Source organism: Salvelinus fontinalis, chromosome 11, assembly GCF_029448725.1.
Source record: "Salvelinus fontinalis isolate EN_2023a chromosome 11, ASM2944872v1, whole genome shotgun sequence".
Taxonomy (NCBI): Eukaryota; Metazoa; Chordata; class Actinopteri; order Salmoniformes; family Salmonidae; genus Salvelinus; species Salvelinus fontinalis.
Window position 1 is genome coordinate 56,730,324 of NC_074675.1, and position 23,585 is coordinate 56,753,908.

A 23,585-nucleotide genomic window follows, 5' to 3' on the forward strand; every position below is an offset into this window, starting at 1 on the left:
TATCCCACACACAACTATTTGTAAGATCCCTCAGTCGAGCAGTGAGTTTTTCCAATGTCTCGCAAAGTAGGGCACCTATGGGTAGATGGTTAAAATATAAAAAAAACAGACATTAAATATCCCTTTGAGCATTATGAAGTTATTCATTACACTTTGGATGGGGTATCAACACACGCAGTCACTACAAAGATACTGGTGTCCTTCCTAACGTAGTTGCCGGAGAGGAAGGAAACCGCTCAGGGATTTCACCATGAGGACAATGGTAACTTTAAAACAGTTACAGAGTTTAACGGCTGTGGTAGGAGAAAACTGAGGATGGATCAACAACATTGCACTTTCTCCACAATACTAACCTAAATGACAGAGTGAAAAGAAGGAAACCTGTACAGAATACAAGTATTCTAAAAACATGCATCTGGTTTGTAACAAGGCACTAAAGTAATAATACAAAAAAATGTGGAAAAGCAATTAACTTTTTGTCCTGAATACAAAGAGTTATGTTTGGGGGCAAATCCAATACAACACATAGTGGTGGCTGTCTCATGTTATGGGTATGCTTGTCATCTTTAAAGGACTGGGGAGTTTATCAGGATAAGAAAAGAGATGGAATGGAGCTAAGCACAGGCAACATCCTAATACTAAAGAATAATGGGCAAATGTAGCACAATTCAAGTGTGCAAAGCTCTTAGAGACTTACCCAGAAGGACTCACAGCTGTAATCGCTGCCAAAGGTGATTCTAACATGTATTGACTCGGGGGTGTGAATACTTATGTAAATTACATATTTCTGTATTTCATTTAGAATAAATGTGCAAACATTTCTAAAAACATGTTTTCACTTTGCCATTATGGGGTATTGTGTGTAGCTGGGTGAGGGAGAATAAAACCATATTTAATCCATTTTGAATTCAGTCTGTAACGCAAACAAAATGTGGTATAAGTCAAGGAGATGAATACATTCTGAATACTCTGTCTATTTAAAAACATATTTCCCCCCCCAAAAAAAGGTACCTCACAAATACACCAGGAATAAATATATGTTATCTAGAAAAAATGGTATATAAATTCAATCTATTATTATTAAATAAATTATAATTAAAACTATTAAATTAAAATGATAAATAATGAATGGAAATGTTATCGTACCCAAGTAGAGGCAAGGACAGCCAGGAACAAGCAGAAGATATGTGGTAGCTTCATCTCTCTCTATGCTGGTCTACAATACTGTTCCCCGAGCTTCTGAGCTTTTTTTTATCTGACTCTACTTGTTGACAAACCCTTTTAGTCCCAAATGGCACCTAAACCCCTATAGAGTGCACTACCTTTGACCGGGGGGGGCAGACCCATAGGGCTCTGATCAAAAGTTGTACACTACATAGGGAATAGGTTGCCATTTGGGACACAGCCTCAGGAGTTAGTCACTGATTGTCTAGAGAGCGGTCACTCGGAATTTAGCAACTATCTGGGGGTTTCCAAACGGATTGATTGACACGCAGGTTTAGACGATCTTTCCAGAAAGGTTGTGTCCCGGGGTCGTATTTATGAAGCATCTCAGAGTAGTAGGGCTGATCTAGGATCTGTCCCCCCCCTTCCCTGTCCATGTAATCGTACTCACTGTGATTAAAAAAGGCAAAACTGATCCTTGATCAGCACTTCTACTCAGAGACGCTTAATATATACTGTTCCTGGACAGACTGGGTAGCTCTGAGGAGTGGAGGCTTGGTCTGGCTCCTGATCAGCCTGGTAGAGGCTTGATCCGGCTCCTGATCAGCCTGGGTAGCTCTGAGGAGTAGAGGCTTGGTCTGGCTCCTGATCAGCCTGGGTAGCTCTGAGGAGTGGAGGCTTGGTCCGGCTCCTGATCAGACTGGGTAGCTCTGAGGAGTGGAGGCTTGGTCCGGCTCCTGATAAGCCTGGGTAGCTCTGAGGAGTAGAGGCTTGGTCCGGCTCCTGATCAGCCTGGGTAGCTCTGAGGAGTGGAGGCTTGATCCGGCTCCTGATCAGCCTGGGTAGCTCTGAGGAGTAGAGGCTTGGTCCGGCTCCTGATCAGCCTGGGTAGCTCTGAGGGGTGGAGGCTTGGTCCGGCTCCTGATCAGCCTGGGTAACTGTAAGGAGTAGAGGGGAGAAAATGAGAGGAGAACAGAGGAGGTATGTTTTTGGAATAAAACCACAGCCATTAATTAAGTAACAGTGTTGTTCATTTATTTGTTTCTGTGTGGTTGCTGTTTGTCATCTGTTCTGTGACGGAGTTGACTTGACTCAGCAGTTCTTAAAGAGACGGTCCCCCTGTAGCCCTGTACCGGGTCAGTTTGTGCTCTTGCCAACTCTATTGCTCATTGTCATGAGAGTACAAACAGACCGGCTGGCTCCCAGGCTAGTCTTGATAATGTTTTAGCACTGTGTGTGTTTTGGTTAACATGCACAGTACCCACCCCCACACACTAACACCCCCACACAGTACCCACCCCCACACAGTACCCACCCCCACACAGTACCCACCCCCACACAGTACCCACCCCCACACACTAACCACCCCCACACAGTACCCACCCCCACACACTAACCACCCCCACACAGTACCCACCCCCACACAGTACCCACCCCCACACAGTACCCACCCCCACACACTAACCACCCCCACACAGTACCCACCCCCACACAGTACCCACCCCCACACAGTACCCACCCCACACACTAACCACCCCCACACAGTACCCACCCCCACACACTAACCACCCCCACACAGTACCCACCCCCACACACTAACCACCCCCACACAGTACCCACCCCCACACACTAACCACGCCCACACAGTACCCACCCCCACACAGTACCCACCCCCACACAGTACCCACCCCCACACACTAACCACCCCCACACAGTACCCACCCCCACACACTAACCACCCCCACACAGTACCCACCCCCACACACTAACCACCCCCACACACTAACCACCCCCACACACTAACCACCCCCAAACAGTACCCACCCCCACACACTAACCACCCCCACACAGTACCCACCCCCACACAGTACCCACCCCCACACACTAACACCCCCACACAGTACCCACCCCCACACAGTACCCAGCCCCACACACTAACACCCCCACACACTAACACCCCCACACACTAACCACCCCCACACAGTACCCACCCCCACACAGTACCCACCCCCACACAGTACCCACCCCCACACAGTTCCCACCCCCAAACAGTACCCAGCCCCACACACTAACCACCCCCACACAGTACCCACCCCCACACAGTACCCACCCCCACACAGTACCCACCCCACGCAGTACCCACCCCACAGACTAACCACCCCCACTAACCACCCCCACTACCCACCCCCACTACCCACCCCCAAACAGTACCCAGCCCCACACACTCACCACCCCCACACAGTACCCACCCCACACAGTACCCACCCCACAGACTAACCACCCTCACTACCCACCCCCACTATCCACCCCCACGTCCTGTTCTATCTCCTAGATCAATCATTGCTTTGAAGAGTTTGTTAAACTGTTTGATTATTAAGTCAATTGGTCCGGGACAGAGATTATACCTATATCTACCTTCAACACCAAACCTTTACGAGAACAATTCAAATGGAAATGTTCCTTGAAGAATATTAAGTACTTGTCAATAATACACTACACCCTGGAAGCCTACATTAGAGAGAACATCAGAACCTGGAAGCCTACATTAGAGAGAACATCAGAACATTAGAACCCGGAAGCCTACATTAGAGAGAACATTAGAACCTGGAAGCCTACATTAGAGAGAACATCAGAACATTAGAACCCGGAAGACTACATTAGAGAGAACATCAGAACATTAGAACCCGGAAGCCTACATTAGAGAGAACATCAGAACATTAGAACCCGGAAGCCTACATTAGAGAGAACATCAGAACATCAGAACCTGGAAACCTACATTAGAGAGAACATCAGAACATTAGAACCCGGAAGCCTACATTAGAGAGAACATCAGAACATTAGAACCCGGAAGCCTACATTAGAGAGAACATCAGAACATCAGAACCTGGAAACCTACATTAGAGAGAACATCAGAACATTAGAACCCGGAAGCATACATTAGAGAGAACATCAGAACATTAGAACCCGGAAGCCTACATTAGAGAGAACATCAGAACATTAGAACCCGGAAGCCTACATTAGAGAGAACATCAGAACATTAGAACCCGGAAGACTACATTAGAGAGAACATCAGAACATTAGAACCCGGAAGACTACATTAGAGAGAACATCAGAACATTAGAACCCGGAAGCCTACATTAGAGAGAACATCAGAACCTGGAAGCCTACATTAGAGAGAACATCAGAACATTAGAACCTGGAAGCCTACATTAGAGAGAACATCAGAACATTAGAACCCGGAAGCCTATATTAGGGAGAACATCAGAACCTGGAAAACTACATTAGAGAGAACATTAGAACCCGGAAGCCTACATTAGAGAGAACATCAGAACCTGGAAGCCTACATTAGAGAGAACATCAGAACCTGGAAGCCTACATTAGAGAGAACATCAGAACCTGGAAGCCTACATTAGAGAGAACATCAAAACATTAGAACCCGGAAGCCTACATTAGAGAGAACATCAGAACATTAGAACCCGGAAGCCTACATTAGAGAGAACATCAGAACATTAGAACCCGGAAGCCTACATTAGAGAGAACATCAGAACATTAGAACCAGGAAGCCTACATTAGAGAGAACATCAGAATATTAGAACCCAGAAGCCTACATTAGAGAGAACATCAGAACATTAGAACCTGGAAGCGTACCGAAGGTAAGCGGACATTAGTCAGGCTCATGGTCTCGTCATAGGTGGCCCCGCGACTTTAGAAATCAGTGTCACCCTCAGTCCAAATGGGAATTAGGTTACCTATATGGCTAAAGAGTCAGGGTTAGTTTATGCTGTGTGACCCCTAGGTCCAGATCCCTCCCATGACAAGGGCCAGGGACAATAGGTTCCTGTATAGTTTTTATTCTTACTTAATAAAAAAAAAATATATATATATATTTTCTATATTGTTATTATTATTTCTACATTGTTGGGAAAGAGCTCTCAAGGTAAGAATTTCACTGGACTGTTGTAGCCTGTGTACGTGTCGAACTTTGAAACTTCGACATTAAATAGTAATCCTACGCATCAGTTTGAAATAGGAGACTGGGTTGACTCAATGTAAAAGTGACTCGGTGACAATCACAACATCCTCACTCATTTTTAAAAAAAACAAGAAATGAATGAGGTCTACTGCAACTTCAATCATCCAATCCACCTATAGCCTCGTATATGTGTACATCTAGCGCCATCATGCGTCCATTTACAAAACGTCACAATCACCGGAGCGGACCGAAAATAGGCTCAACCTGGGTTCCTACACGGACTATTTTGGTCGTAGCACGAGTTAAATGTATCTTGAACTTCCAGAGTTGACTTTCTCGATTTATTCAGGTTAAACTATTTTAATTACAATGTCTAATATCACCAATTTATCCCGTGTCGTCCACGCATTGAGGGTCCAACGGCTAACAAATGGTTTTTGCTTAAAAACACCCGCGTTTGCTTGCAACTTGGCGAGATTTCTGCACTCGAACTTCTCGTCCAACAGAACTTTCCCAAAGCATCGCTTTGAATGCGCTACACATTACAGCTCTTCAGCAAAGAAGGACACCGTTAGGATAGGGTGCGCGTCCGGGTTTTGGGGAGATACGGCAGCCTCGGGTAAGAGCAAGCTAGATGGTAGTAGTTGGCTAGGCACATGACTTGTTCTCTAGTCTAGCCAACTAGGACAGAGTTCATTCGCTTTGACCTCAGAGACTCTAGGGTTTGCGTTACAAATTGCACCCTATTCGCATGTAGGGCACTACTTTTGACCAAGGCTCATAGTGTAGGGTGCTATTGAATTAAGCTCTTATAGTCATGTGTTATGTCAGTTTATGACCACATTAACTATCTATCTACAAACATTATCAATGGATATGATTATGGATAGCTTGGATCAATGGATGAACTTTTAGCAGACAAAGTATTTATGGAACTCTTCTCCCTCTCTGTCTCTATCTGTCTCTCTATCTGTCTCTCTATCTGTCTCTCTATCTGTCTCTCTCTCGCTCTTTCTCTCGCTCTTTCTCTCGCTCTTTCTCTCGCTCTTTCTCTCTCTCTTTCTCTCGCTCTCTCGCTCTCTCGCTCTCTCTCTCTCTCTCTCTCTCTCTCGCTCTCTCGCTCTCTCTCTCTCTCTCTCTCTCTCTCTCTCTCTCTCTCTCTCTCTCTCTCTCTCTCTCTCTCTCTCTCTCAGTCCCCCAGCTGATCTGCAGTGGGCAGATAGACTACCTGGTGTTTGACTACCTCAGTGAGATCACCATGTCTCTCCTCACCGTGGCCAAGACCAAGATGCCTGTGAGCTCATTACCTATCAATCATTCATTTTTTTTTTTTGTCAATTACCTTTGAATCCCGCTTAGTATCAATAATCACCAGGTCAAGAAGCCTGTGAATCCACCTATTCATCAATAACCAATATTAGTTATCTCATCAATCCATTTCTTCTTCTTTCAGAATATGGGTTATGCCCCTGATTTTGTCCAAATAGCGATAGCTCCCTTTATACATGACATCCATAAGAAAGGTAGGACCTGGCTTTACGTTGACCTTCCACATCAACGTGTTACTAGACGTCATGTTAACCTTCCACATCAACATGTTACTAGACGTTATGTTAACCTTCCGCATCAACATGTTACTAGACGTCATGTTAACCTTCCACATCAACACGTTACTAGACGTCATGTTAACCTTCAACATGTTACTAGACGTCATGTTAACCTTCCACATCAACATGTTACTAGACGTCATGTTAACCTTCCACATCAACATGTTACTAGACGTCATGTTAACCTTCCACATGTTACTAGACGTCATGTTAACCTTCCACATCTAGACGTCATGTTAAACTTCAACATGTTTCTAGACGTCATGTTAACCTTCCACATCAACATGTTACTAGACGTCATGTTAATCTTCCACATCAACATGTTACTAGACGTCATGTTAACCTTCCACATCAACATGTTACTAGACGTCATGTTAACCTTCCACATCAACATGTTACTAGACGTCATGTTAACCTTCCACATCAACATGTTACTAGACGTCATGTTAACCTTCCACATCAACATGTTACTAGACGTCATGTTAACCTTCCACATCAACATGTTACTAGACGTCATGTTAACCTTCCACATTACATGTTACTAGACGTTATGTTAACCTTCCACATCAACACGTTACTAGACGTCATGTTAACCTTCCACATCAACATGTTACTAGACGTCATGTTAAACTTCCACATCAACATGTTACTAGACGTCATGTTAACCTTCCACATCAACATGTTACTAGACGTCATGTTAACCTTCCACATGTTACTAGGCGTCATGTTAACCTTCCACATCAACATGTCACTAGACGTCATGTTAACCTTCCACATCAACATGTTACTAGACGTCATGTTAACCTTCCACATCAACATGTTACTAGACGTCATGTTAACCTTCCACATCAACATGTTACTAGACGTCATGTTAACCTTCCACATCAACACGTTACTAGACGTCATGTTAACCTTCCACATCAACACGTTACTAGACGTCATGTTAACCTTCCACATCAACATGTCACTAGATGTCATGTTAACCTTCCACATCAACATGTTACTAGACGTCATGTTAACCTTCCACATCAACATGTTACTAGACGTCATGTTAACCTTCCACATCAACATGTTACTAGACGTCATGTTAACCTTCCACATCAACATGTTACTAGACGTCATGTTAACCTTCCACATCAACATGTTACTAGACGTCATGTTAACCTTCCACATGTTACTAGGCGTCATGTTAACCTTCCACATCAACATGTCACTAGACGTCATGTTAACCTTCCACATCAACATGTTACTAGACGTCATGTTAACCTTCCACATCAACACGTTACTAGACGTCATGTTAACCTTCAACATGTTACTAGACGTCATGTTAACCTTCCACATCAACACGTTACTAGACGTCATGTTAACCTTCCACATCAACATGTTACTAGACGTCATGTTAACCTTCCACATCAACACGTTACTAGACGTCATGTTAACCTTCCACATCAACACGTTACTAGACGTCATGTTAACCTTCCACATCAACATGTCACTAGATGTCATGTTAACCTTCCACATCAACATGTTACTAGACGTCATGTTAACCTTCCACATGTTACTAGGCGTCATGTTAACCTTCCACATCAACATGTCACTAGACGTCATGTTAACCTTCCACATCAACATGTTACTAGACGTCATGTTAACCTTCCACATTACATGTTACTAGACGTTATGTTAACCTTCCGCATCAACATGTTACTAGACGTCATGTTAACCTTCCACATCAACATGTTACTAGACGTCATGTTAACCTTCCACATCTACATGTTACTAGACGTCATGTTAACCTTCCACATCAACACGTTACTAGACGTCATGTTAACCTTCCACATCAACACGTTACTAGACGTCATGTTAACCTTCCACATCAACATGTCACTAGATGTCATGTTAACCTTCCACATCAACATGTTACTAGACGTCATGTTAACCTTCCACACCAACATGTTACTAGACGTCATGTTAACCTTCCACATCAACATGTTACTAGACGTCATGTTAACCTTCCACATGTTACTAGGCGTCATGTTAACCTTCCACATCAACATGTCACTAGACGTCATGTTAACCTTCCACATCAACATGTTACTAGACGTCATGTTAACCTTCCACATCAACACGTTACTAGACGTCATGTTAACCTTCAACATGTTACTAGACGTCATGTTAACCTTCCACATCAACACGTTACTAGACGTCATGTTAACCTTCCACATCAACATGTTACTAGACGTCATGTTAACCTTCCACATCAACACGTTACTAGACGTCATGTTAACCTTCCACATCAACACGTTACTAGACGTCATGTTAACCTTCCACATCAACATGTCACTAGATGTCATGTTAACCTTCCACATCAACATGTTACTAGACGTAATGTTAACCTTCCACATCAACATGTTACTAGACGTCATGTTAACCTTCCACATCAACATGTTACTAGACGTCATGTTAACCTTCCACATGTTACTAGGCGTCATGTTAACCTTCCACATCAACATGTCACTAGACGTCATGTTAACCTTCCACATCAACATGTTACTAGACGTCATGTTAACCTTCCACATCAACATGTTACTAGACGTCATGTTAACCTTCCGCATCAACATGTTACTAGACGTCATGTTAACCTTCAACATCAACATGTTACTAGACGTCATGTTAACCTTCCACATCTACATGTTACTAGACGTCATGTTAACCTTCAACATGTTACTAGACGTCATGTTAACCTTCCACATCAACACTTTACTAGACGTCATGTTAACCTTCAACATGTTACTAGACGTCATGTTAACCTTCCACATCAACACGTTACTAGACGTCATGTTAACCTTCCACATCAACATGTTACTAGACGTCATGTTAACCTTCAACATGTTACTAGACGTCATGTTAACCTTCCACATCAACACGTTACTAGACGTCATGTTAACCTTCCACATCAACATGTTACTAGACGTCATGTTAACCTTCCACATCAACATGTTACTAGACGTCATGTTAACCTTCCACATCAACATGTTACTAGACATCATGTTAACCTTCCACATCAACATGTTACTAGACGTCATGTTAACCTTCCACATCAACACGTTACTAGACGTCATGTTAACCTTCCACATCAACACGTTACTAGATGTCATGTTAACCTTCCACATCAACATGTTACTAGACGTCATGTTAACCTTCCACATCAACATGTTACTAGACGTCATGTTAACCTTCAACATGTTACTAGACGTCATGTTAACCTTCCACATCAACATGTTACTAGACGTCATGTTAACCTTCCACATCAACATGTTACTAGACGTCATGTTAACCTTCCACATCAACATGTTACTAGATCTGTTATCATGTTGACATTCCAAGTCGTGCGTGCGTGTTTGTGTCCGTGCGTGCGTGTCCGTGCGTGCGTGTCCGTGCGTGCGTGTCCGTGCTTGCGTGTGTAGGTATCCGGGTGGTCAGTAATGCCGGGGGGGTGAACCCACTGGCGTGCGCTGCCGCTATACAGGAAGTAGTCAAGAAGGCGGGACTTGATCTCAAGGTCGCCGTGGTGACAGGCGATGACCTCATGGCTCAGGTATGTACGCTCAAATCGTATCCTATTTTATTGGTCACATACACATGGTTAGCAGATGTTAATGTGAGTGTAGCGAAATGCTTGTGCTTCTAGTTCCGACAATGCAGTAATATCTAACAAGTAATCTGACAATTTGCCAACAACTACCTAATACACACACATCTAAAGGGATGGAATAGGAATATGTAAATATAAATATATGGATGGCTGAGCGGCATAGGCAAGATGATATAAGATGCAGTAAATACATGTGAGATGAGTAATGTAAGATATGTAAACATTATTAAAGTGGCATTATTTAAAGTGACTAGTGATCCATTTGTTAAAGTGGCCAGTGATTGGGTCTCCATGTGGCAGCAGCCTCTCTGAGTTAGTGATGGCTGTTTAACAGTCTGATGGCCTTGAGATAGAAGCTGTTTTTCAGTCTCTCGGTCCCAGCTTTGATGCACCTGTACTGACCTCGCCTTCTGGATGATAGCGGGGTGAACAGGCAGTGGCTCGGGTGGTTGTTGTCCTTGATGATCTTTTTGGCCTTCCTGTGACATCGGGTGCTGTAGGTGTCCTGGAGGGCAGGTAGTTTGCCCCCGGTGATGCGTTGTGCAGACCTCACTACCCTCTGGAGAGCCTGCGGTTCAGGGCAGTGCAGTTGCCGTACCAGGCAGTGATACAGCCCGACAGTATGCTCTCAATTGTGCATCTGTAAAAGTTTGTGAGGGTTTTAGGTGACAAGCCAATTTTCTTCAGCCTCCTGAGGTTGAAGAGGCGCTGTTGCGCCTTCTTCACCACGCTGTCTGTGTGGGTGGACCATTTCAGTTTGTTCGTGATGTGTACACCGAGGAACTTACCACCTTCTCCACTGTTGTCCCTTTCAATGTGGATAGGGGAGTGCTCCCTCTGCTGTGTCCTGAAGTACATGATTATCTCCGCTCTTTGTCATCATCATCATCATTTAATTCTCTATTGCTTTGCATTGTTGGGGTAGGTTCCTTGTTACTTGTCAATCATTGGCTTATTGGTGAAATCAGCAGCCAGACAATATCTTCTTTAAAACTTCTTCGGGATAGGGGGCAGTATTTTCACATCCGGATGAAAAGCGTGCCCAAAGTAAACTGCCTGTCACTCAGGCCCAGAAGCTATGATATGCATATGCATGGTAGTATTGGATAGAAAACACTCTAACGTTTCTAAAACTGTTAAAATAATGTCTGTGAGTATAACAGAACTGATTTGGCAGGCGTAACCCCGAGCACAATCCATCCAGAGACATTATTTTTTGTGGTCATTGTGTTTTCCAATGATTTTCTATGGGAAACCTGATTTATTAGGGCCCAGATTGCAGTTCCTATGGCTTCCACTAGATGTCAACAGTCTTTAGAAATTGTTTGATGTTTTTCTTTTGAGAAATTAAGAAGTAGTCCTATTCTTTCTATGTCTCACTCCAGGTGGACTCTACTGTTTTGGTGCTTCACGTTGTTTTTATCCGGTATTGGAAACAGTTTATTTCGTATTAAATTTGATCAATTATTTACATTTTAGGGTACCTGAGGTTGGATTAAAAACGTTGTTTGAAATGTTTGGACCAAGTTTACAGGTAATTTATTAGATACTTTGTAGTCATATTGGGCGATTTGGAACCGGTGTATTTCTGAATCGAACGCGCCAAATAAATTGACATTTTGGGAATATAAAGAAGGAATTTATCGAACAAAACGACCATTCATTGTGTCACTGAGACATATTGATATTGCAAAAAGAAGGCATTTATTATATCGTCATTTCTGACCTTTGTGGTCATTTTTCTACCTGCCTGGTAGAAAAATGATTTTCATGTGTTTGTATGCGGGGCGCTGTCCTCAGATAATCGCATGGTTTGCTTTCGCCGTAAAGCCGTTTTGAAATCTGACACAGCGGCTGGATTAACAAGAAGTTAAGCTTCATTTTGATGTATTACATATATTTTCGTGAATGTTGAATATTGATATTTCTGTAGTTTGAATTTGGCGCTCTGCAATTTAACCGGATGTTGTCAAATCGATCCCGCTAACGGGATTGTCGCTTTAAGGGATCCCTAAGAGGTTTTAAGTAAATCAATCAAACCTTTATTAATGCAATTGCACACAGAAGATAGAAATAGAAATACTTGCAGTCAACCCCTGCCTACCTCAACACCTTCTACTCATGAGACCAAGCCCATGCATATACAGTTAGACAAACTTGCAGGAGAAAACAATAGTCCAGTGTTTTCTAAGGGCTCAGCAGTCATTTTCCATTCACGTGTGGCTTACACTGATATTTCTGACTTGTCTCTTATCTATAATATTCCCCTGCAGGGGTCTGTGTCTATGAATCTCTTTTAGCCTTGAGGCGCTTTCTCACAGACATCTTGTTTTTACTGCAGTAACGTACACATCTGCTCAGACCGTTTCCTATAAGAGGCAGAGACTAGAAAAGAACTGTGGAACAGTATTAAACCTTATAATGCATATATATATTGCTAAGCTGTGGTCCAGGACCCTATAAATGTAGTGGGGGTGGGTCTTATAGCCCTTCCCCTTCTATTAATACAACATAAGCATAATCAATTATTATCATGCATCAATCATTTTGTGCAGCCCCTATCATGACCCCAAGGTGACCCCCATTAGCATAGATTGCCAACTCCTCTCCTCCTACCTTTTCTCTCCTCCTAACCTCCTCACCTCACCTCCCCCCTCCTTTCCTCTCCTCCTCCCTCCTTTCCTCTCCTCCTCCCTCCTTTCCTCTCCTCCCCCCTCCTTTCTTTTCCTCTCCTCCTCCCTCCTCTTCCCTCCTCTCCTCCAGAAAGACAGTCTGTCTGAGGTGAGAATGGCTGATGGGGTGAGCAGGTCAAAGCTGCCTACAACCGTCCACAGTATGAATGCCTACCTGGGGTAAGTCTGGGAACGATAGAAACACAATACTGTTTTATACTGCTAGAAAAATACTGAACTATTATATACTGTTAGAACAATACTGAACTATTATATACTGTTAGAACAATACAATACTGAACTATCATATAATGTTAGAACAATACTGAACTATTATATACTGTTAGAACAATACAATACTGAACTATTATATACTGTTAGAACAATACTGAACTATTATATACTGTTAGAACAATACTGAACTATTATATACTGTTAGAACAATACTGTTCTATTATATACTGTTAGAACAATACTGAACTATTATATACTGTTAGAACAATACTGAACTATTATATACTGTTAGAACAATACTGTTCTATTATATACTGTTAGAACAATACTGAACTAGTATATACTGTTAGAACAATACTGAACTAGTATATACTGTTAGAACAATACAATACTGAACTATTATATACTGTTAGAACAATACTGTTCTATTATATACTGTTAGAACAATACTGAACTATTATATACTGTTAGAACAATACTGAACTATTATATACTGTTAGAACAATACTGAACTATTATATACTGTTAGAACAATACTGAACTATTATATACTGTTAGAACAATACTGTGCTATTATATACTGTTAGAACAATACAATACTGAACTATTATATACTGTTAGAACAATACTGTGCTATTATATACTGTTAGAACAATACTGAACTATTATATACTGTTAGAACAATACTGTGCTATTATATACTGTTAGAACAATACAATACTGAACTATTATATACTGTTAGAACAATACAATACTGAACTATTATATACTGTTAGAACAATACAATACTGAACTATTATATACTGTTAGAACAATACTGTTCTATTATATACTGTTAGAACAATACTGAACTATTATATACTGTTAGAACAATACTGAACTATTATATACTGTTAGAACAATACAATACTGAACTATTATATACTGTTAGAACAATACTGAACTATTATATACTGTTAGAACAATACAATACTGAACTATTATATACTGTTAGAACAATACAATACTGAACTATTATATACTGTTAGAACAATACAATACTGAACTATTATATACTGTTAGAACAATAATGAACTATTATATACTGTTAGAACAATACTGTTCTATTATATACTGTTAGAACAATACTGAACTATTATATACTGTTAGAACAATACTGAACTATTATATACTGTTAGAACAATACAATACTGAACTATTATATACTGTTAGAACAATACTGAACTATTATATACTGTTAGAACAATACAATACTGAACTATTATATACTGTTAGAACAATACTGAACTGTTATATACTGTTAGAACAATACAATACTGAACTATTATATACTGTTAGAACAATACTGAACTATTATATACTGTTAGAACAATACTGAACTATTATATACTGTTAGAACAATACTGAACTATTATATACTGTTAGAACAATACAATACTGAACTATTATATACTGTTAGAACAATACTGAACTATTATATACTGTTAGAACAATACTGAACTATTATATACTGTTAGAACAATACTGAACTGTTATATACTGTTAGAACAATACTGAACTATTATATACTGTTAGAACAATACAATACTGAACTATTATATACTGTTAGAACAATACAATACTGAACTATTATATACTGTTAGAACAATACAATACTGAACTATTATATACTGTTAGAACAATACTGAACTATTATATACTGTTAGAACAATACTGAACTATTATATACTGTTAGAACAATACTGAACTGTTATATACTGTTAGAACAATACAATACTGAACTATTATATACTGTTAGAACAATACTGAACTATTATATACTGTTAGAACAATACTGAACTATTATATACTGTTAGAACAATACAATACTGAACTATTATATACTGTTAGAACAATACTGAACTATTATATACTGTTAGAACAATACTGTGCTATTATATACTGTTAGAACAATACAATACTGAATTATTATATACTGTTAGAACAATACAATACTGAACTGTTATATACTGTTAGAACAATACTGAACTATTATATACTGTTAGAACAATACTGAACTATTATATACTGTTAGAACAATACTGAACTATTATATACTGTTAGAACAATACTGTGCTATTATATACTGTTAGAACAATACTGTGCTATTATATACTGTTAGAACAATACAATACTGAACTATTATATACTGTTAGAACAATACAATACTGAAATATTATATACTGTTAGAACAATACTGAACTATTATATACTGTTAGAACAATACTGAACTATTATATACTGTTAGAACAATACAATACTGAACTATTATATACTGTTAGAACAATACTGAACTATTATATACTGTTAGAACAATACTGAACTGTTATATACTGTTAGAACAATACTGAACTATTATATACTGTTAGAACAATACAATACTGAACTATTATATACTGTTAGAACAATACGGAACTATTATATACTGTTAGAACAATACTGAACTATTATATACTGTTAGAACAATACAATACTGAACTATTATATACTGTTAGAACAATACGGAACTATTATATACTGTTAGAACAATACTGTGCTATTATATACTGTTAGAACAATACAATACTGAACTATTATATACTGTTAGAACAATACAATACTGAACTATTATATACTGTTAGAACAATACTGTGCTATTATATACTGTTAGAACAATACTGTGCTATTATATACTGTTAGAACAATACTGTGCTATTATATACTGTTAGAACAATACTGAACTGTTATATACTGTTAGAACAATACAATACTGAACTATTATATACTGTTAGAACAATACTGTGCTATTATATACTGTTAGAACAATACAATACTGAACTATTATATACTGTTAGAACAATACAATACTGAACTATTATATACTGTTAGAACAATACTGAACTATTATATACTGTTAGAACAATACAATACTGAACTATTATATACTGTTAGAACAATACTGAACTATTATATACTGTTAGAACAATACTGAACTATTATATACTGTTAGAACAATACTGTGCTATTATATACTGTTAGAACAATACAATACTGAACTATTATATACTGTTAGAACAATACAATACGGAACTATTATATACTGTTAGAACAATACGGAACTATTATATACTGTTAGAACAATACTGTGCTATTATATACTGTTAGAACAATACTGTGCTATTATATACTGTTAGAACAATACTGTGCTATTATATACTGTTAGAACAATACAATACTGAACTATTATATACTGTTAGAACAATACAATACTTTGCTATTATATACTACAATTAACAGTAAATATTTCACTCACAGAAGTTCCAAAAGAAAAAAAGACATTTCAAATGTCATATTATGTCTATATACAGTGTTGTAACGATGTGCAAATAGTTAAAGTACAAAAGGGAAAATAAATAAACATAAATATGGGTTGTATTTACAATGGTGTTTGTTCTTCACTGGTTGACCTTTTCTTGTGGCAACAGGTCACAAATATTGCTGCTGTGATGGCACACTGGAATTTCACCCAGTAGATATGGAAGTTTATCAAAATTGGATTTGTTTTCTAATTCTTTGTGGATCTGTGTAATCTGAGGGAAATATGTGTCTCTAATATGGTCATACATTGGGCAGGAGGTTAGGAAGTGCAGCTCAGTTTCCACCTCATTTTTTGGGCAGTGTGCACATAGCCTGTCTTCTCTTGAGAGCCAGGTCTGCCTACGGCGGCCTTTCTCAATAGCAAGGCTGTGCTCACTGAGTCTGTACATAGTCAAAGCTTTCTTTAATTTAGGGTCAGTCACAGTGGTCAGGTATTCTGCCACTGTGTACTCACGGTGTACCCCCTCTTCCCCTCTCTCCACAGTGCGGTACCCATCCAGCGGTGTCTAGACCTGGGGGCTGACATTGTAGTCACAGGGAGATGTGTGGACAGTGCTGTCGCCCTAGGACCTCTCATGCACTCTGTAGGTTACTGTGTGGGTGTGTGTGTGTGTGTGTGTACTCATCCCTCGTGCCCACATCTGTTCTTGTAACACTCAAAACACTCTCCTCAGACCTTGGGAAACAGATAACACTGATTTTACCATCTTTATTTATTTATATAGAGAGTTTGCGTGTTGTGTTGCGATATTTGTGATGGGTTGGGATGTGATGGGATGGGATGTGATGGGTTGTGATGGGTTGGGATGTGATGTGATGTGATGGGATGGGGTGTGATGGGTTGGGATGTGATGTGATGGGTTGGGATGTGATGGGTTGGGATGTGATGGGTTGGGATGTGATGTGATGGGTTGGGATGTGATGGGTTGGGATGTGATGTGTTGGGGTGTGATGGGTTGGGATGTGATGTGTTGGGATGTGATGGGTTGGGATGTGATGGGATGTGATGGGTTGGGATGTGATGTGATGGGTTGGGATGTGATGGGTTGGGATGTGATGTGATGTGATGGGATGTGTTGTGATGGGTTGGGATGTGATGGGATGTGTTGTGATGGGTTGGGATGTGATGTGATGTGATGGGATGTGTTGTGATGGGTTGGGATGTGATGTGATGTGATGGGATGTGTTGTGATGGGTTGGGATGTGATGTGATGGGTTGGGATGTGATGGGTTGGGATGTGATGGGTTGGGATGTGATGTGATGTGATGGGTTGTGATGTGATGGGTTGGGATGTGTTGTGATGGGTTGTATTGTGATGTGATGTGATGTGATGTGATGGGGTGTGATGGGTTGTGATGTGATGGGTTGGGATGTGATGGGTTGTGATGTGATGGGTTGGGATGTGATGGGTTGTGATGGGATGGGATGTGATGGTTTGGGATGTGATGGGTTGTATTGTGTTATCTTTCTGACAGTTTGGGTGGAAGCAAAACAACTATGACCTGTTGGCAGCTGGGAGGTAAACACACACACTTTGTTATTTTGTTTGTTTCCTTGCATGAGCACAGTGAAGGTTACTATAAGCCATGAGCACAGTGAAGGTTACTATAAGCCATGAGCACAGTGAAGATTACTATAAGCCATGAGCACAGTGAAGATTACTATAAGCCATGAGCACAGTGAAGATTACTATAAGCCATGAGCACAGTGAAGGTTACTATAAGGCATGAGCACAGTGAAGGTTACTATAAGCCATGAGCACAGGGAAGGTTACTATAAGCCATGAGCACAGTGAAGATTACTATAAGCCATGAGCACAGTGAAGGTTACTATAAGCCATGAGCACAGGGAAGGTTACTATAAGCCATGAGCACAGTGAAGGTTACTATAAGCCATGATCACAGGGAAGGTTACTATAAGCCATGAGCACAGTGAAGGTTACTATAAGCCATGAGCACAGTGAAGGTTACTATAAGCCATGAGCACAGTGAAGGTTACTATAAGCCATGAGCACAGTGAAGGTTACTATAAGCCATGAGCACAGTGAAGGTTACTATGAGGCATGAGCACAGTGAAGGTTACTATGAGGATAAGCTGTTCCAGAATACAGTAGTTTAAATGATCTTTAAACCTTGCTCCCTCTCTCAGTCTTGCAGGCCATCTCATAGAGTGTGGTGCCCAGGCAACAGGTGGCATCTTCACAGACTGGCACACAGTACCCGACTGGTGAGGACATTATACAGTTATGTCCCATTTCCTGTCCCAATGCTAGCTCCATCTGCTATCTCTTATGATAGAACAATATTATACACTAATGTCTTTCTTATCTCTTACCGGTGAATTTAATACTGTTACTACCAATACTACTACTACTACCAATACAACTACTACTACTACTACTACTACCAATACTACTACTACTACCAATACTACTACTACTACTACTACTACTACTACTACTACTACTACCAATACTACTACTACCAATACTACTACTACTACTACTACCAATACAACTACTACTACTACTACTACTACCAATACTACTACTACTACCAATACTACTACTACTACTACTACTACTACCAATACTACTACTACCAATACTACTACTACTACTACTACTACCAATACTACTACTACTACTACCAATACTACTATTACTACTAATACAACAACTACTACTACTACTACCAATACTACTACTACTACTACCAATACTACTACTACTACCAATACTACTACTACTACTACTACTACTACTACTACTACTACCAATACCACTACTACCAATACTACTACTACTACTACTACCAATACAACTACTACTACTACTACTACTACTACCAATACTACTACTACTACCAATACTACTACTACTACTACTACTACTACTACTACTACCAATACTACTACTACCAATACTACTACTACTACTACTACCAACACAACTACTACTACTACTACTACTACCAATACTACTACTACCAATACTACTACTACCAATACTACTACTACTACCAATACTACTACTACTACTACTACTACTACTACCAATACTACTACTACCAATACTACTACTACTACTACCAATACTACTACTACTACTACTACCAATACTACTACTACTACTACCAATACTACTACTACTACTACTACTACTACTACTACCAATACTACTACTACTACTACTACCAATACTACTACTACTACTACCAATACTACTACGACTACTACCAATACTACTACGACTACTACCAATACTACTACCAATACTACTACTACCAATACTACAACTACTACTACTACCAATACAACTACTACTACTACTACTACTACAACTACTACTACTACTACTACTACTACTACTACCAATACTACTACCAATACTACTACTACTACTACTACCAATACAACTACTACTACTACTACTACTACCAATACTACTACTACTACTACTACTACTACTACCAATACTACTACTACCAATACTACTACTACTACTACCAATACAACTACTACTACTACTACTGCCAATACTACTACTACTACCAATACAACTACTACTACTACTACTACCAATACAACTACTACGACTACTACTACTACTACTACTACTACTACCAATACTATTACTACTACTACCAATACTACTACTACGACTGCCAATACTACTACAACGACTACTACTACTACTACTACTACCGATACCAATACTACTACTACTACTACTACTGATACAACAACTACTACTACTACGACTACTACCAATACTACTACTACTACTACTACCAATACTACTACTACCAATACTACTACTACTACTACTACCAATACAACTACTACTACTACTACTACTACTACCAATACAACTACTACTACTACTACTACCAATACAACTACTACGACTACTACTACTACTACTACCAATACTATTACTACTACTACCAATACTACTACTACGACTGCCAATACTACTACAACGACTACTACTACTACTACTACTACCGATACCAATACTACTACTACTACTGATACAAATACAACAACAACTACTACTACTACTACTACTACTACCAATACTACTACTACGGATACCAATACTACTACTGATACAAATACTACTACAACAATACTACCACTACTACTATTACCAATACTACTATTACTACGAATGCTACTACTACCAATACTACTGCAACAATACCACCACTACTACTACTACCACTACTACTATTACCAATACTACTATTACTGCGACTACTACTACTACTACCAATACTACTACTGATACCACTACTACTACTACTACTACTACTACTACTACTACTACTACTACTACTACTATCAATACTACTACTACTACTACTACTACTACTACTACTACTACTACTATCAATACTACTACTACTACTACTGATACCAATACTACTACTGATACCAATACTACTACTGATACCGATACTACTGCAACAATACTACCACGACTACTGCTGCCACTACTACTATTAACAATACTACTATTACTACGACTACTACTACTACTACTACCAATACTACTGCGGCTACAATACTACTACTGCTCCAATACTACTACATATACCAATACTACTACTGCTACCAATACTACTATTACTACTTCTACCAATAATAATGCCACTACTACTATTACCAATGATACTACCACTACGACTATAACCAATACTACTATTACTACTAATATTACTACTACCACCGATACTACTACTACTACTACTACTACTACTGCTAATACCACTACTAGCACTACCAATACTACTATTACTACTACTATTACCAATACTACTACTACTACTACTACTACTACAACTACTACTACCAATACTACCAATACTACTACCAATACTACCACTACTGCTACTACCACTACTAGTGCCACCCATACTACTAGTACTACTACTTTTACCAATAATACTACTACTACTACTACTACTACCAATACTACTATTACTACTACTACCACTGCTACTATTACCAATACTACTACTACTACTATTACTACTACTTTTACCAATACTACTATTACTACTACTACTACTACTGCCAATACTACCACTACTACTATTACCAATACTACTATTACCTCTACTGCTACTACTACTACCACTCCTACTATAACCAATACTACTATTACTACTACTGCTAATACTACTATTACTACTACTAACACTACTGCTACTACTACTACTGCTACTACCAATACTACTGCTAATACTACCAATACTAATATTACTACTACTACCACTACTGCTACTACCACTACTAGTACCACCAATACTGCTATTACTACTACTATTACAAATAATACTACCGATACTACTACTACTACTACTACTAATAGCAATACTACTGCTAATACTACCAATACTGCTATTACTACTACTATTGCCAATAATTTTACCAATACTACTATTACTACTACTCCACTACTACTACTGCCAATACTACCACTACTACTACTACCAATACTACTATTACTACTACTTTTACCAGTAATTCTACAAATAATACTACTGCTACCAATACTAATACTACTACTACCAATACATTTACATTTAAGTCATTTAGCAGATGCTCTTATCCAGAGCGACTTACCAATACTACTACTACTACCACCAATACTACTACTACCAAATCTACTACTACTCTGACTGACTCTCTCCTCCCACCCTCTTTCTCTCTCTTCCCCCACTTCCCCTCCCCCTTCTTCTCTCCCTCCCTCCCCCTTCTTCTCTCCCTCCCTCCCCCTACTTCTCTCCCTCCCTCCCCCTACTTCTCTCCCTCCCTCCCCCTACTTCTCTCCCTCACTCCCCCTACTTCTCTCCCTCCCTCCCCCTACTTCCCTCCCCTTCCCTCCCTCCCCTACTTCTCTCCCTCCCTCCCCCTACTTCCCTCCCTCCCTCCCTCCCTCCCCCTACTTCTCTCCCTCCCTCCCCCTACTTCTCTCCCTCCCTCCCTCCCTCCCTCCCTCCCTCCCTCCCTCCCTCCCTCCCTCCCTCCCTCCCTCCCCTACTTCTCTCCCTCCCTTCCCTCCCTCCCTCCCTCCCTCCCTCCCCCTACTTCTCTCCCTCACTCCCTCCCTCCCTCACTCCCCCTACTTCTCTCCCTCCCTCCCCCTACTCTCTCCCTCCCTTCCCTCCCTCCCTCCCTCCCTCCCTACTTCTCTCCCTCCCTCCCTACTTCTCTCCCTCCCTTCCCTCCCTCCCTCCCTCCCTCCCTACTTCTCTCCCTCCCTCCCTACTTCTCTCCCTCCCTTCCCTCCCTCCCTCCCTCCCTACTTATCTCCCTCCCTCCCTCCCTCCCTCCCTCCCTCCCTCCCTCCCTCCCTCCCTCCCTACTTATCTCCCTCCCTCCCTCCCTCCCTACTTCTCTCCCTCCCTCCCTACATCTCTCCCTCCCTTCCCTCCCTCCCTCCCTCCCTCCCTCCCTCCCCCCACTTCTCTCCCTCCCTCCCCCTACTTCTCTCCCTCCCTCCCTCCCTACTTCTCTCCCTCCCTCCCTCCCTACTTCTCTCCCTCCCTCCCTCCCTCCCTCCCTCCCTCCCTCCCTCCCTCCCTACTTCTCTCCCTCCCTCCCTCCCTACTTCTCTCCCTCCCTCCCTACTTCTCTCCCTCCCTCCCTCCCTCCCTCCCTCCCTCCCTCCCTCCCCCTACTTCTCTCCCTCCCTGCCCTCCCCCTACTTCTCTCCCTCCCTGCCCCTACTTCTCCCTCCCTCCCTCCCTCCCTCCCCTCCCTCCTCCCTCCCTCCCCCTACTTCTCTCCCTCCCTCCCCCTACTTCTCTCCCTCCCTCCCCCTACTTCTCTCCCTCCCTCCCTACTTCTCTCCCTCCCTCCCTCCCCCTACTTC

The 23,585-nt window shown here is 40.7% G+C and overlaps 2 protein-coding genes across 2 annotated transcripts in view; one reads left to right on the top strand and one right to left on the bottom strand.

Annotated features, from left to right (window-relative positions):
• fga (fibrinogen alpha chain) overlaps positions 1 to 1,247 on the bottom strand; it is a 9,596-nt gene extending 8,349 nt beyond the window's left edge. The window contains exon 1 of the mRNA XM_055939102.1: positions 1,147 to 1,247. Within this exon, the coding sequence (XP_055795077.1) occupies positions 1,147 to 1,200 (54 nt within the window). The 5' untranslated portion in view covers positions 1,201 to 1,247. The remainder of the gene's footprint in view (positions 1 to 1,146) is intronic.
• A 4,089-nt stretch (positions 1,248 to 5,336) lies between these two features.
• On the top strand, positions 5,337 to 18,953 carry LOC129865986 (uncharacterized). Its single transcript, XM_055939118.1, has 8 exons — positions 5,337 to 5,756; positions 6,331 to 6,431; positions 6,591 to 6,660; positions 10,209 to 10,339; positions 13,160 to 13,248; positions 17,183 to 17,282; positions 18,175 to 18,218; positions 18,848 to 18,953. The coding sequence occupies exons 1-8, from the start codon at positions 5,507 to 5,509 to the stop codon at positions 18,927 to 18,929; spliced, it is 867 nt and encodes a 288-aa protein (XP_055795093.1). The 5' UTR covers positions 5,337 to 5,506; the 3' UTR covers positions 18,930 to 18,953.
• Positions 18,954 to 23,585: the final 4,632 nt, after the last annotated feature.

What these genes read in the sequence shown, in the direction of transcription:
- LOC129865986 (XM_055939118.1), top strand. Translation starts at nt 5,507, where the DNA reads ATGTCTAATATCACCAATTTATCCCGTGTCGTCCACGCATTGAGGGTC. An exon ending in AGTATGAATGCCTACCTGGG is followed by an intron (nt 13,249 to 17,182) that starts GTAAGTCTGGGA and finishes CTCTCTCCACAG; the next exon opens with TGCGGTACCCATCCAGCGGT. An exon ending in TAGGACCTCTCATGCACTCT is followed by an intron (nt 17,283 to 18,174) that starts GTAGGTTACTGT and finishes TCTTTCTGACAG; the next exon opens with TTTGGGTGGAAGCAAAACAA.